Below are 14,364 nucleotides of genomic sequence, written 5' to 3'. Positions count from 1 at the left end.
TGGCATGGCTTGGTGGGCGTGGCAGGGGAAAGAGACTCTAAAATCTCCATTCCCACCCCACTCCAGGAGAAGGATATTGCAAAATCTCCATTTCCTCCCAATCAGTTGGGACTTGGGAGCCAGAGAATAGATGGAGGCAAGGCCAGTCAGAATGTTTACTACCGGTTCTCCAAACTACTCAAAATTTCCACTAGTTCTCCAGAACTGGTCAGAACCTGCTGAAACACACCTCTGGGTGTGCATAAGAGCACCAACGTGCCTACCGTCCCTGTCCTAATGTTTCCTTTACTTGTATCTATGTTATATATTCAAATCATGCTTATATAAATTACCTAATACGTTCTTGACAAATAAATAAATAAATGATTATTCATTCTAATGATGACTTTTGCTTGGACATGGTTGGGGAAGTGGAATCATCTTGGTGGCTTTCAGTACCCTCAGCTATGGTATCTTACTGAACTTTTTGCAATGACTGGGAAATACAGAAGGTGTCCAGATAGTCCTTGATTTACAATCATTCATTTAGTGACTGAAGTTTTCCAGCACTGGAAAAACTGACATATGACCATTTTTCACACTTACAATCATTGCAGAAACCCTCATGATCACGTGATCAAAATTTGGACGCTTGGAAGCTGGTTCATATTTATGGCACTTTCAGTGTCTTGGTGTTGTGGCTCCAGCCCCTGAACCTGGCCCCATGCCCGAAAGTGACTCTGAGAGTGAGGGGGAAGGGCCGGTAAGGCTTACCTCAGGAGCACCGATTCCTATGGCCCGGCTCCAGGAGCCAGAACCAGGCCAGTCAGAGGACGTAATGAGGCCAATATCCCCTGATTCCTCCCTTCCTCAGGCTACGCCTACACATACAGCTGATAACCATACTAATCAAGCCTGGACCGACCCGCGCTTCAGAAGATTAGAGAGGCGGCGTCATCAAAGGGAAGGGTGGGGCAGAGCCCCACCCCACAGGATATATAAGGAGCTTTGGGACTGCTCTTACTTCCACGGGAAGCAAATTAGCTGAACCGTGTCGAAGTGAGCTGAAGTCTTAATCTGTTTGAACTTTTTGGCAGGCAGCTGTGTTTTCTCAGCCAGGACTGATAGGAGCCGTGTAACCACTGGCTGTAGATCAGCTCGTTACTCCAAAGTGAGGACGGAGACAGAACACTTAGGGTCAAGTGATCACCATTTGCAACGTTCTGACAAACATAGTCAATGAGGAAGCCTGGTTCACTTTACAGCTATGGCACTTAACAACTGCAGTAATTCACTTACCCACTGTGGCAAGAAAAGTTGCAAAATTGGGCAAAATTCACTTAACAACTGTTGCACTTAGCAATAGAAATGTTGGGCTCAGTTGTTGTCATAAGTCAAGGACTACCTGTATTGCAGTTGGTCCCTTTCTGGATTTTTAATGTAGTTAGGGGGAAACCGTATTTTAGATCTTCCAATGCTCGGTATCTCAGGCTTGGTCCTTTCTCTCATTCTATTTAATATCTACATGAGCCTGTTGGATAAGTTGTCAGCAATATAGGTAGTCCTCAACGTATGACCACAGTTGAGCCCCAAAATTTTGTTGCTAAATGAGACATTTGTTGAGTGTTGCCCAGTGGTGAAATCCATTTACCTTTGCTACCGGTTCAGGAATGGGAGTGCATGGGCGCCTCTTTTGCACATGTGCAGAACCTTCTAAAGCCTGTTAGGCAAAGAATGGGGGTGTAGACAAAAAATGGGGGGATCGTGAGAGAGACAGAGTGAAAGAGAGAGGAAGGAAGGAAGGAAGGAAGGAAGAAGGAAAGGAAGGAAGGAAGGAAGGAAGGAAAGAAAGAAAGAAAGAAAGAAAGAAAGAAAGAGAAAGAAAGAAAGAAAGAAAGAAAGAAAGGGAGGGAGGGAGGAAAAAGGAGAGGAAGGAAGGACTACAAACCTGGCACTAGATGAAGCTTCAGAGGATAATCCAGGACTGGAAAGGACCTGGAGGTCATCTAGTCCAATCCTGCTCCAGCAGGACATTGTTAGTGAGTTCCTGTCTTTTGATCTCCCAGTCACATAGCCATGCCCCCCAGTCATATGATTCCCCCCAAGCCATGCCCCCAAGCCATGCCTGCAGAACCAGTAGGAAAGAAATTTAGATTTCACCACTGGCCAGGACAGCATCAATAACTCATGCAGAATTATTATAAAGCATTTTATGTGGGACAGTCTTGGGAGGTGATCCAGAAGCTACAACTGATCCCAGAAAGCCCTGTTAAGTGGCTTTCTCTGTTTGAAGTGGACATGGAGAAGAAGACTAACCTTCTCTGCAGCGAGCGACCCTCACACCTTGAAATTTGTTACTTCCAAAGGTCCATAATGCTTTCTCTCATAGGTTTTTAGAAGCTTTTTTAAAAAAAAGACGGTTTAATTCTATCAGTTCTTTAGTCATAGGTGTTTATTTCTTGAGATCAGATTGATTATTACTGTACTTTTTATAGTTTTGATTTGTTCCTATTGTTTCTTTTATAATTTTAAGTGTCTTTTTGGTTGGGCATGAAACTTTAAAATAAGTAAGTGTAGACCAGGGGTGAAATCTAAAATTTTCCCTACTTGTTCTGTGGGGGTGGTTAATTGGTGGGCGTGGCTTGGTGGTCAGATGACTGAGTGGGCATGGCCAAGAACAATAAATAATAAAAATAACAAAGTATAAAAAACAATAAGAGGTATCAAAAACCAACTTTTACACTTTACACACACACAACACAACACAACACAACTGACTCACACACAATGTAAAAGCAGCTGCACTTCACACTTCACACTTCACACAGCCACAAAAAGCTCAAAAACCAACTTTCACACTTTACACACACAACTCACACACACACTCACAAAATGCCATATACAGCTTTCTGATATTTTGTGTGTTTGTGTAGTTAGAGTGAAACACTACAGAAACACCCCAAATCTCAGAAAGCTGCACAAATATTTTATTTTATTATTTTATTTTATTTTATTGTGGACTTCAAATCCCAGAGTTCCTCAGCCAGCAAAGCAGAAAGTCAAAGCAAGCTTTTTTTTTTCTTCAGTAGAAGAATGACTGTAAACAATGCCTGGCGCTTGTGAAATTCTATTAATAAAGGTGAGAAATTGAATGTCAAAAGCACTATCCTAAAGCAACAGATTCTGAACTGCCCTAGTCCCTCTGAATTTTCATCACTCTTCCTTTTTCTTCCTTTCTGTATATTCATGGTTTACAAACCGCAATACTTAGGTTCAATAAAGAATTATGTTACCTGTCTTGAAAAAGTGCCTAAGGCAGATAGGGTTTAAATCCAAGTAATATTTTGTTCCTTTATCCAGTGGTGAAATTTTTTTTACTACCGGTTCTGTGGGTGTGGCTTGGTGGACGTGGCAGTGGAAGGATATTACAAAATCTCCATTTCCACCCCTCTCCAGGGGAAAGGATATTGCAAAATCTCCATTCCCACCCCACTTTGGAACCAATCAGAGGTGGCATTTCCCAGTTCTCTGAACTACTCAAAATTTCCGCTACTGGTTCTCCAGAACCTGTCAGAACCTGCTGGATTTCACCCCTGCCTTTATCCCAAATGAATGAATAACCCAACACAAAGTTTAATGTTTTCCAGCTAGAAGAAAACTATCCAGGAATCGGTCAGCCAATCTGTCTGCCTGCGTGGGCAGATAGTTATTTTCCCATCAATTCAGACAACTGCTATTTTTCTGGTCAAAATCATACGCCCAACGTGAGGAACAACTTTTCGCAAGAGAACCACCTAAATACATAATTATTTCTTGCTGGGAGAAGCCTGAGATGCCCAGGTGATCTTAATCCAGTTAGCACATCATCTATATTTGCCATCCCGCTGCTGGGGGCGGAGGGATTTCCCGTCGTCCAATAGAGACACGAGAGGGGCGGGCTAACACAACCTGAGTGGCGTAGGAGCCCGCAGAGCCGGCAGCCAGCGGCGGAAATTGGTGGCTGTGGCCCGTTGCCGGTTAAAGACCGGGACTGTTGATTCACGCCTGGCAGTGGATGCGAAAGAGCCGGACGAAAATGCTGCGATTGCTGGCTGGGCTGCTGGCGGTCGCGATGGTGACGGTGACAGTGTTGATGGATCGGTACAGTTTTGCGGGGCCGCAACAACCGCGGCTCCCAGCTCGCCCTTTCGCTTCCGAGCCGGCGCCCGGGGCTACAGCTAACAACCTTTTCTGGGTGATTCAGGCAAGTGGCAGCGGGTGGCGCGGCGGCGTGGAAGCTTTCCGGCTTTCTGGCTACAACGGGTAAAAAAGCACGCGGTTGGTTTCTTTTTCAATTGCCCGGACCCGTTAGAAGCGACTGTAATTTTGATAAGAGAATCAATCATACACGACTAACCAAAATTACGCTCCAGTTTCAAGGTACAGGTTTTCTTCTCCTCCCAGATTCAGAAGAATAGAGTGGGGGGGGGGGATGGCAAAAGGAGAGAATAAAACTGAGAAAAACTATTGAGGAGTAATGAAAGAATAGGGAATGACTAGTTCCGATCAATAAAGAGGAAGTCACTTTTCCAATTTGCTGGATTGGGATGACTTGAATTAGCTGCTCACGAACCATAGTCAGAAAAGTTGTATCCTGTTTGGTGATACTGTGCATTCGTATTTTTGAGGGGGTAAGGGGGAGAAACCCTGTAAAATGAGCTGCTGGCTTTTGTTCTGCTATACACTAGGTCAGGGGTCTGCAAACTTGGCTCTTTTAAGACTTGTGGACTTCAATTCCCAGAGTTCCTTAGCCAGCTGGCTCAGGAACTCTGGGAGTTGAAGTCCATAAGTCTTAAAAGAACCAAGTTTGCAGACCCCTGCACTAGGTGAAAAGATGTGTGTCATTGTATGTTTGGCGAAACTGTGAGTCATCTAAAAGGGCTAGTTGTGAAATTAAAACTATTATTGTTTGAAATCAAGATTTTTTTTCAGTTAACACTTTTTTTTTCTATACCTATCTGGAACACAACTTTTTTTAAAGAGTTATTAGATAGCCTTTTTTTAAAATGTCAGTCTATTATTGTTATTGTAGGTGTCAGATCTGCATATCAGTAAGTTTCTGAGTCCCAGTCGAGCTTCTGATTTTGAGAAATTCTGTAAGGAAACAATTCCCATAATCCGACCTGCTCTTACGTTAGTGACAGGTGAGTTGTTTCTTTTTGTTTCATTTTTATATTACACCCTAATTCTTTGGGGAATATGCTCCAGTACTGGTTACTTGTTTGGTAGGACTGCCTTTAAAATTAAAAAAACAAGCTGTGCCACTGCAAAGGTTATTATATAAGTTCTGAGCATTAGGGGGAATACCCAAAAACTTGAAATACCAGAAACAGTTCCTCTTCTCGTTTTGCCACTTTTTGCAATTGCGTATTTGCTTTCTCTTACAGACAAAAGTAAATACGCAGTTTATCTAGACAAGTGATGTCAAACTGAAGGCACCGGGGCCAGATCCATCCTGCTGTGGGTGCTTAGATCTTGCCCACAGGGCCACCCTGAAAACAGCAAAGGACTGGCCTTTGCCTCTGCCAGTGATAACAGAGCTCTCTTTTCGCTGGCAGAGGATTTCAGGAAGGTGTTGCAGTCAAAAATGGAGCTGGGGAGCCTGTTTTTGCTGGCAGAGCGCTCGGGCCACCACAGGTGTCCCTGACACGAGTGATGTCGAGCTGGCCCGGCCTCCTGGCCCCCCCCCCCAAGACCAAACACAGCCCTGATGCAGCCCTCAATGAAATCAAGTTTGACACCCCTGATCTAGACTTAGTCCTCTGATAACAATCAGCAAATATTGACTAATTTCAAACAATTAAGCTGGGCTGTAGGACCAGCTTAGTTTTGGCTGGGAAACCAAAAGTAAAGTCCATGACTCTAAATCAGATTGGGTAGTTGAAGTGATACTCCTCAAAACTATATTAACATGCCAGCCCCATCAGATAATTTTGTGCCTAAATATTTGTCTGTTAAGATCCCTCACCCTCTGAAAGAGCCTGAGTGGCACCAAATGAATTTTTTCAATCATGAAAAAATGCACAACAAAATGTCTTGCCTGGAGTAGAAAGACTGGCTTGCATATTTAAGAGTTTGATTTTGGACATCTTTGTTTTTCTAACACTGTTTATCGAATTGTTTTATTGCTACTGATTGTTTGACATTCTGTATTCATCATTTATTAGACACTTAAACGCATATACGCATACCAACATATTGAATAACTAATTAGAATTAATATTAGTCTGTCTGAGGTCTTTCAAGAAACCTCAGATATTATTTTTTTGCTAACCTTAGAAGCAGAGTTGTTAAGATTAGTGGACCGTTAGTATGCTAATCTGCTGTATATAAATACTACATGCAGCTGGTTAAGAAAAGAGGTTGGCTAGTTGAGGGTCACTAGCATTTCTTGATGATCTTGCAGTTTATTAGATGATGGGCAGCCTTTTTTATAGTGTGGGAAGTCTATGAATATATTTCAAGCCATTTCTTTGGTAGCAGCTGGTAGGCTATCTAGGTTTGGAGGAAGGGTGAGACCACTTCACTCTGTGCTTGTCTACAGTGCAGTATGGCACTGTGCCTCACTCCTACATGGTTAATAGAATTTAAAATTAAAGGACTTTATTCAGCGTCAGCTTTGGGATAGGAGCTGATTAACAAGCTAAGCTGTCTTCTCTGTCTTATTCTTCCAAAGTCTTGCTCTGAACCGGATTTCCTGGTTCAGACAATTTCCTAATGAAAGAATTTATGTAATTATGATTTATTATGTTTATTGAGAGAAAGAGCTGGATGATCTGCTCAGAGCAAGAGTTTGCAAATTTTGATATGCTGTAGAACAGAGGTAAGCAATTAATTTTCCAAAGAAGCCACAGAAGAAACTGGAATTGTTGTGTAGAGGTGCCACCACTGTCCCCACTGCCCCTATTACCGCCATGGGTCAGACAGGGACAACTAAAGGGCCAGATGTGGCCTGTGGGTGATAAAATGCCCAGATCTGGTGTAGAATATGAACCCTATGTAAAAACATGTAGAGCGCAGATATTGACATTTCCTATACGTTCAGAGGAAACATAGTCATAATGTAATACGTTGCAATAGGCGTCAAACCTAATTTCTAAATAGCTTGTCAGTGGCATTTGGTTTATTCTGCATTCTATTGTTCATTGGGTTCTGGAGCTCTTCTCTATTCACTAAACAGGTGACTTGACTGATGCCAAAACAAAAGATGGACTTGGGTCTGATCAGTTTGAGGCGGAGTGGCAAACTTACCAGACAATCCTAAAAAGATCTAAGGTCATGGAAAAAACAAAATGGATAGATATAAAAGGAAATCATGGTAAGACAGAAACAAGACTTTAGGCATGTAATTCTAATTTTATGTTTATCAATAGGAAATGCTAGACTGTCATAACGCCTCATGTAACCATGTTTAATATTTTAATATTTTGATATTATATAATTATATAATATAATGATTTATATTGATATATTGACCATCAATTGTGTTGTAAATGTTGTACCTTGATGAACATATCTTTTCTTTTATGTACACTGAGAGCATATGCACCAAGACAAATTCCTTGTGTGTCCAATCACACTTGGCCAATAAAATTCTATTCTACTGTAACATATTTTTTAAAAATGGCTGGAATAACTTTATTGACAAAGTATATGTACACACACACATACACACATATATATATCAGAAAACAAATATATGTGTGTGTATATATATATAAGAGAATATTGTTTATATATTTAGCTTTTGTGGTAATTTTATTTTGCCCATTCTGTTGTAAATTTCCTTAAATAATATAATTTTAATTTTCCTCCCTAGCCGTCCTGCTTCTTTTTCAAGTTCATACTGCAATGATTTTTTAAAAACTTAGACTACCTTTTTTATTCCTATTTTTACCTTGAAATTGGATTGAAATGTTTGCCATTTTCATTGCAGATACATTCAACATACCTAGCCTGGAGAGTGTTCGTAATTACTACAGGTATGTTAGCATGTAATGATGGTTTCAGCAGTCCAGAATGATATATTATGGATAGAAATTCCTATTTAGACAAGATACATGTACTAAAATGTTGACTCTTAACGTATTTTGTCAATTAAATATTTTAAGGTCAGTTATAGGGTTTTCCCTTCTTTTCAATTGTGTCCAATTATAGGAGACTGTCTTCAGTTGTCTTGATAATTTTTTGGTCATTGCCTGCTTCCTAAGGGCTAAGAAAGAATGATTAACTCAAGGTCACCCAACTGGCTTTGTGTCTAGGACAAGACTAGAATCCAGATCTTCTGGTTTGTAGCCTGATGTCTTAACTGTGTTGGCGCAGTGGTTAGTACTGCAGGCTACTTCTGCTGACTGCTGGCAGCCAGCAATTTGGCAGTTTGAATCTCACCAGCCTCAAGGTTGACTCAACCTTTTGAAGTGGGTAAAATGAGGACCCAGATTGTTGGGGGCAGTATGCTGATTCTATAAACTGCTTAAAGAGGCCTGTAAAGCACTATGAAGCGGTATATAAGTCTAAGTACTATTGCTAAGTGCTATTAACTATACTATACTAATCTGGGTCTCCAATTATAGGTAACCAAGGTTTTATCTTACTGACCCTTTGTTGCTCGTTTCTCCTTTCTGCTGCTATTTAATAGCTGCATTTTTTCTTAATAATTTTTATTTTTATTATTATTATTATTATTATTATTATTACACTTTTATTCATTAAACATGAAACTCAGTTAACTGAACATTTAAAAATGTATCATAAATATTATTGACTGGCACTGAAGGTTGATACGGGTTGCTGCCAGCATCCTAGGTATTGACCAAGTATCTTCTTAAAATGTATGATGTTCTGTGTAGCGCAGTTTTTTGCAGTTCCGCTGGTGTTATTGCAGAAAGCTGTAATTTCTTGATGTACATTTTTGGACATGGTGCCAAGTGTCCTGATGACAATGTGTATCACTGTCACATGTTTCATCCATAATCACGTTTCAATGATCAGATCATGATTTTTTCTAGTTATTTTTGTTTGACTCTGGCGGCTCTTGGTACAGCGATATCAATAAATTGTACACTTTGGTTTTTGATTACTGTGATATGTGATATGACTGTGATAAGCCTGGCTATGTGAATCAGTGGCTAAGACACTTAGCTTGTCGGTCAGAAAGGTTGGCAGTTTGGCGGTTCGAATCCGTAGTATAGGTCTCCTGCGTGAGCAGGGGGTTGGACTAGATGATCTCCAAGGTCACTTCCAACTCTGTTGTTGTTATTATTAGTATTATTATTATCATCATCATCATCATTATCATCACTGTGTTTTCCTGAAAATAAGACCCTGTCTTATATTTTTTTAAAACCCTGAAATAAGCGCTTGGCCTTATTGCCATGCGCTCAAAAGCCCGATTGGGCTTATTATCAGGCGATGTCTTATTTTGGGGGAAACAAGGTATTATTATATCTGGCATGTTGTGTTCTAAATGACGATCCATCTGTATTCAAAAGTCTCAGAAGATCTTTGCCTTCTTATTTTTGACAACTTTTTCCACTTTGTGTTCCCATGACTTATTATCATTATTATCTTTTTTATTCATTAAACATGAAACTCAATCAACTGATCATTTAAAAATGTGTCACAAATACCATTGACTGATGCTAATGGTTGATATGGGTTGCTGCCAGCATCCTAGATATCAACCAAGTATCTTAAAATATATGATGTTCCGAGTAGTGCAGTTTTTTCCAGTTCCGCTGGTGTTATTGCAGGAACCTGTAATTTCTTGGATGTGTTTTGTAAAATTCTTGGACATGGTGCCAAGTGCCCCAATGACAATGGGTATCACTGTTACATATTTCATCCATAGCCATGTAGTTTCGATGGCCAGGTTGTGATATTTTGTGTTGTTGTTGTTGTTGTTGTTGTTATATACTTTATTCATTAACATGAAACTCAGTCAACTGAACATTCAAAAATGCATCACAAATACCATTGACTGGTGCTAATGGTTGATATGGGTTGCTGCCAGCGTCCTAGGTATCAACCAAGTATCTTCTTAAGATGTACGATGTTCCAAGTAGAGCAGTTTTTTTGCATTTCCACTTGTGTTTTTGCAGGAAGCTGCAATTTGTTGATGTATCTTATAAAATTATTGGACATGGTACCAAGTGCCCCAATGACAATGGGTATCACTGTTACATGTTTCATCCATAATCGTGTAGTTTCAATGGCCAGATCATGATATTTCATGATTTTTTCCAGTTCTTTTTCTTCGACTCTGGCATCTCCTGGTACCGCGATATCAATAAATTGTACGTTTCGGTTTTCGACAACTGTGATATTTATTTTATTATTTATTTTATTTTATTCAATTTTTATACCGCCCTTCTCCCGAAGGACTCAGGGCGGTGTACAGCCAAGTAAAAAGTCACAGTATAAATATTAAAAGAAATTAAAACAAACATATTATAAAGTGGCCGAATTTAAAACAATTTAAAATATTAAAATATAAATAACCCCAATAAAATTTTAGGCCAGTCCCGCTTGAATAAATAGGTGCGTTTTCAGCTCACAGCGAAAGGTCCGAAGATCAGGCACTTGACGTAAACCAGGGGGAAGCTCGTTCCAGAGCGTGGGAGCTCCCACAGAGAAAGCCCTACCCCTGGGGGCCGCCAGCCGACATTGTTTGGCGGACGGCACCCTGAGAAGGCCCTCTCTGTGAGAGCGTACGGGTCGGTGGGAGGCGAAAGGTAACAGCAGGTGGTTCCTGGTGTGTTGTGTTGCAAATGACGATCCGTCTGTATTCGAAAGTCCCACAGGATCTTCATCTTCTCATTTTCTATAACTTTTTCCACTTTATGTTCCCATGACTTTTTGGATACAGGTAAGTCGTATTTTTTACATAATGACAAGTGGATTAATTTAGCAACTCGGTCGTGTTGTTGTTGTTGTTGTTGTTATTATTATTATTATTATTGCCAAGTACAAAATGGTGGTGAACTGAGCACAGATGTATCTGTGTTATTTCTGTTATCCTTACAAGTTTCTACTGTAACATATTTCTCCTTTCTATTAGAATTTTTCTTAAATCTTTTTCTTTGGCAGGAAATATTCTGCATGGCAGAAAGATGGCTCCTTCCATTATGTTCATAAAACATCTTTTGGAAAATATTCTTTCATCTGTGTGGATGCAAGCCTTAATCCAGGTCCCAAGAGACCCTTCAATTTCTATGGGATATTAAATACGGTAATGTTAGAAAAAAACAATGTTTTATCAAATCAAAAGATCAGAAAAAAATTGAGCCCACTTATATGTCTTATATATATTAACTATAGTGTCTGAATGAAGTGTTCTGAGTACAGAGAGTCCTCAACTTACAAGCATTTGTTTAGTGATGTTCGAAGTAATGACAGTGAAAAAAGTGACTTATGACCGTTTTTCATCCTTATAACTGTTGAGCATCCCAATGGTCATGTGATCTAAATTCAGATGCAGCTGGTTCATATTTATGACATTGCAGTGCCCCAGGGTCATGTGATCATCTTTTGCGACCTTCTGACAAGCAAAATCAATGAGAAACCCAGGTTCACTTAACTACCATGTTACTAACTGAACAACTGCAATGAGTATGACAAGAAAGATCATAAAACTCATTTAACTGTCTCGCTTAGCATCAGAAATTTTGGATTCGATTGTGGTCGTAAGTCAAGGATTACCTGTACTCCCCTACAGTATTTATTCCTACTTTCACCCTTTGAGATATGCAATACAGTCATTTATCAATGATGTTGATGCACCTCATGTCTCTGAACCGTGAGCATTTTCAAAGAGAGAGTGGATCTAGTTTCCTATGGCGTGAGTTTTATATGCAGTCACCAAATCATTTTGTGAGATTTAGTTTCCTATGGAACAAAGGATTAGTGGAGATTTAAGTAGTTTTGCAATCATATAGGTCTCTAGCAAAACACCCATTCCTTATTATTGTTTCTTTGCACACAGACCTCCATTGCATTCATTACCTGCAAAGGGGAAAAAATCCTTACTTTGGATCACGTTTGGAACAAACTTCGGGAACAGCTAGGTTCTATGGGAAGGCCATCATCTAATTATCCTAAATCATTAGTTTTCTGTCAAACTCAAGATTCTACTAAGTATTTCCTTAAGAGAATCTGTCAGTGATAATCAGAAAAAAGAGTATTAAGATAATCTGTTGAGATTGATAACTCCTTCTTGCTTAAAAGTCTCTGCTGACCAATTGGCCCCCATCTTCACCCATATTTTCAATAAATCACTAGAGATGTGCTATGTTCCTTCTTGCTTCAAATGCTCTACCATCATCCCAGTGCCGAAGAAGCCCACCATCAAGGAACTGAATGACTACAGACCAGTTGCTTTAACATCTGTAGTCATGAAAACCTTTGAAAGGCTAGTGCTTTCCTACTTGAAAACCATCACGGATCCGCTGTTAGACCCCTTGCAATTTGCATACCGAGCAAATAGATCAACAGATGATGCTGTTAATATGGCTCTGCACTACATCCTACAACATCTTGAGTCTCCAAAGACCTATGCAAGGGTCCTCTTTGTAGACTTTAGTTCAGCATTCAATACCATCATTCCAGACATTCTTCTAACTAAGCTAAACCAGCTACAGGTACTGGAACAGACTTGTAAGTGGATCACAAGCTTCCTAACAAACAGGAAGCAGCAGGTGAAGCTAAGCAAGATCACATCAAATACCTGTACAATTAGCACAGGGGCCCCCCAAGGCTGTGTGCTTTCCCCACTTCTCTCTGTATACCAATGACTGCATCTCCAACGATTCCATCTATTAAGCTACTGAAGTTCGCAGATGACACAACAGTGATTGGTCTCATTCGAGACAATGGCGAATCCGCATATAGACGAGAGGTCGAACTACTAGCCTTGTGGTGCGACCGAAACAATCTGGAACCGAACACCAAAACCGTAGAAATGATGGTAGACTTTAGGAGAAACCCTTCCATACTTCCACCTCTCACAATACTAGACAACACAGTATCAACAGTAGAAACCTTTAAATTTCTAGGTTCTATCATATCGCAAGATCTAAAATGGACAGCTAACATCAAAAACATCATCAAAAAAGGACAACAAAGAATGTTCTTTCTGCGCCAACTCAGTAAGCTCAAACTGCCCAAGGAGCTGCTGATTCAGTTCTACGGAGGAATTATTGAGTCTGTCATTTGCACTTCTATAACTGTCTGGTTCGGTTCTGCAACCCAACAAGAAAAACACAGACTTCAGAGGATAATTAGAACTGCAGAAAAAATAATTGCTACCAACCTGCCTTCCATTGAGGACCTGTATACTGCAAGAATCAAGAAGAGGGCCGTGAAAATATTTACAGATCCCTCACATCCAGGACATAAACTGTTTCAACTCCTACCCTCAAAACGATGCAATAGAGCACTGCACACCAGAACAACTAGACACGAGAACAGTTTTTTCCCCGAAGGCCATCACTCTGCTAAGCAAATAATTCCCTCAACACTGTCAAACTATATACTAAATCTGCACTACTATTAATCTTCTCGTTGTTCCCATCACCAATCTCTTTCCACTTATGACTGTATGACTGTAACTTTGTTGCTGGTAATCCTTATGATTTATATTGATATATTGACCATCGTTTTGTGTTGTAAATGTTGCACCTTGATGAAGGTATCTTTTCTTTTATGTACACTGTATGTACACTGAGAGCATACGCATCAAGACAAATTCCTTGTGTATCCAATCACACTTGCTATTGTTTCATGATGAAAGTCAATGTGATATAGAAGATTTTTTGGCTGCATTAGAAAGATCAAACTCGGTCCACAGTTCTGTCTGCATTCTAAGATACATACATAAAGCTGCTGTGAAGCAGCACAGTTGTATATAGGCCTTTCCTTTATTTACTTTGAAATATTAAAAGGCTGAGAGCCACTTACAGATCTAAAGATACCTCAAAATGTAAAAATAAAACAGACATGGTAGCACAATAATACTTATTTACAAAAAACCATAAATTAAGGTAGCTAAATAGATCTTTACCAAATGTATTTTATCTTACACTACAGTGTTTTATAGATCTCGGCATCCTTGTTCAGATATCTGCTAAATATGTTTTCGAACAGAAGTAAAGCCTAAGAATTAAAGGATAGTTTATTATATTAAATTATATAATGAAAATATTTTTAACTGTCTATAATGTTTAGCATTATTTTCCATATGCATAGGAACTAATAGTAGGTTTTGCTAAAAAACTCTTTGAGAATTTTCTATGCTTGATTTGTTGACATAGCATTATACATATAATTTTACTTCCTTGTTCCTTAGGT

At 39.7% G+C, this 14,364-nt stretch overlaps 1 protein-coding gene across 4 annotated transcripts in view; it reads left to right on the top strand.

The window, feature by feature from the left end:
* The first annotated feature begins 3,949 nt into the window (after positions 1-3,949).
* Positions 3,950-14,364, top strand: part of TMEM62 (transmembrane protein 62) — a 29,125-nt gene continuing 18,710 nt past the window's right edge. For 2 of the 4 annotated variants that reach the window (XM_058161971.1, XM_058161970.1), the window contains exons 1-5: positions 3,950-4,222; positions 5,051-5,162; positions 7,199-7,336; positions 7,955-8,000; positions 11,107-11,248. In XM_058161971.1, the coding sequence (XP_058017954.1) occupies positions 4,034-4,222; positions 5,051-5,162; positions 7,199-7,336; positions 7,955-8,000; positions 11,107-11,248 (627 nt within the window). In that variant the 5' untranslated portion in view covers positions 3,950-4,033. Of the gene's footprint in view, positions 4,223-4,314; positions 4,399-5,050; positions 5,163-7,198; positions 7,337-7,954; positions 8,001-11,106; positions 11,249-14,364 lie in introns of those variants that run through there. The other 2 variants (XM_058161973.1, XM_058161974.1) reach the window with 2 other exon arrangements.

Source organism: Ahaetulla prasina, chromosome 1 (genome assembly GCF_028640845.1).
Source record: "Ahaetulla prasina isolate Xishuangbanna chromosome 1, ASM2864084v1, whole genome shotgun sequence".
NCBI lineage: Eukaryota > Metazoa > Chordata > Lepidosauria > Squamata > Colubridae > Ahaetulla > Ahaetulla prasina.
This window is presented reverse-complemented; position numbering and strand designations above follow the sequence as displayed.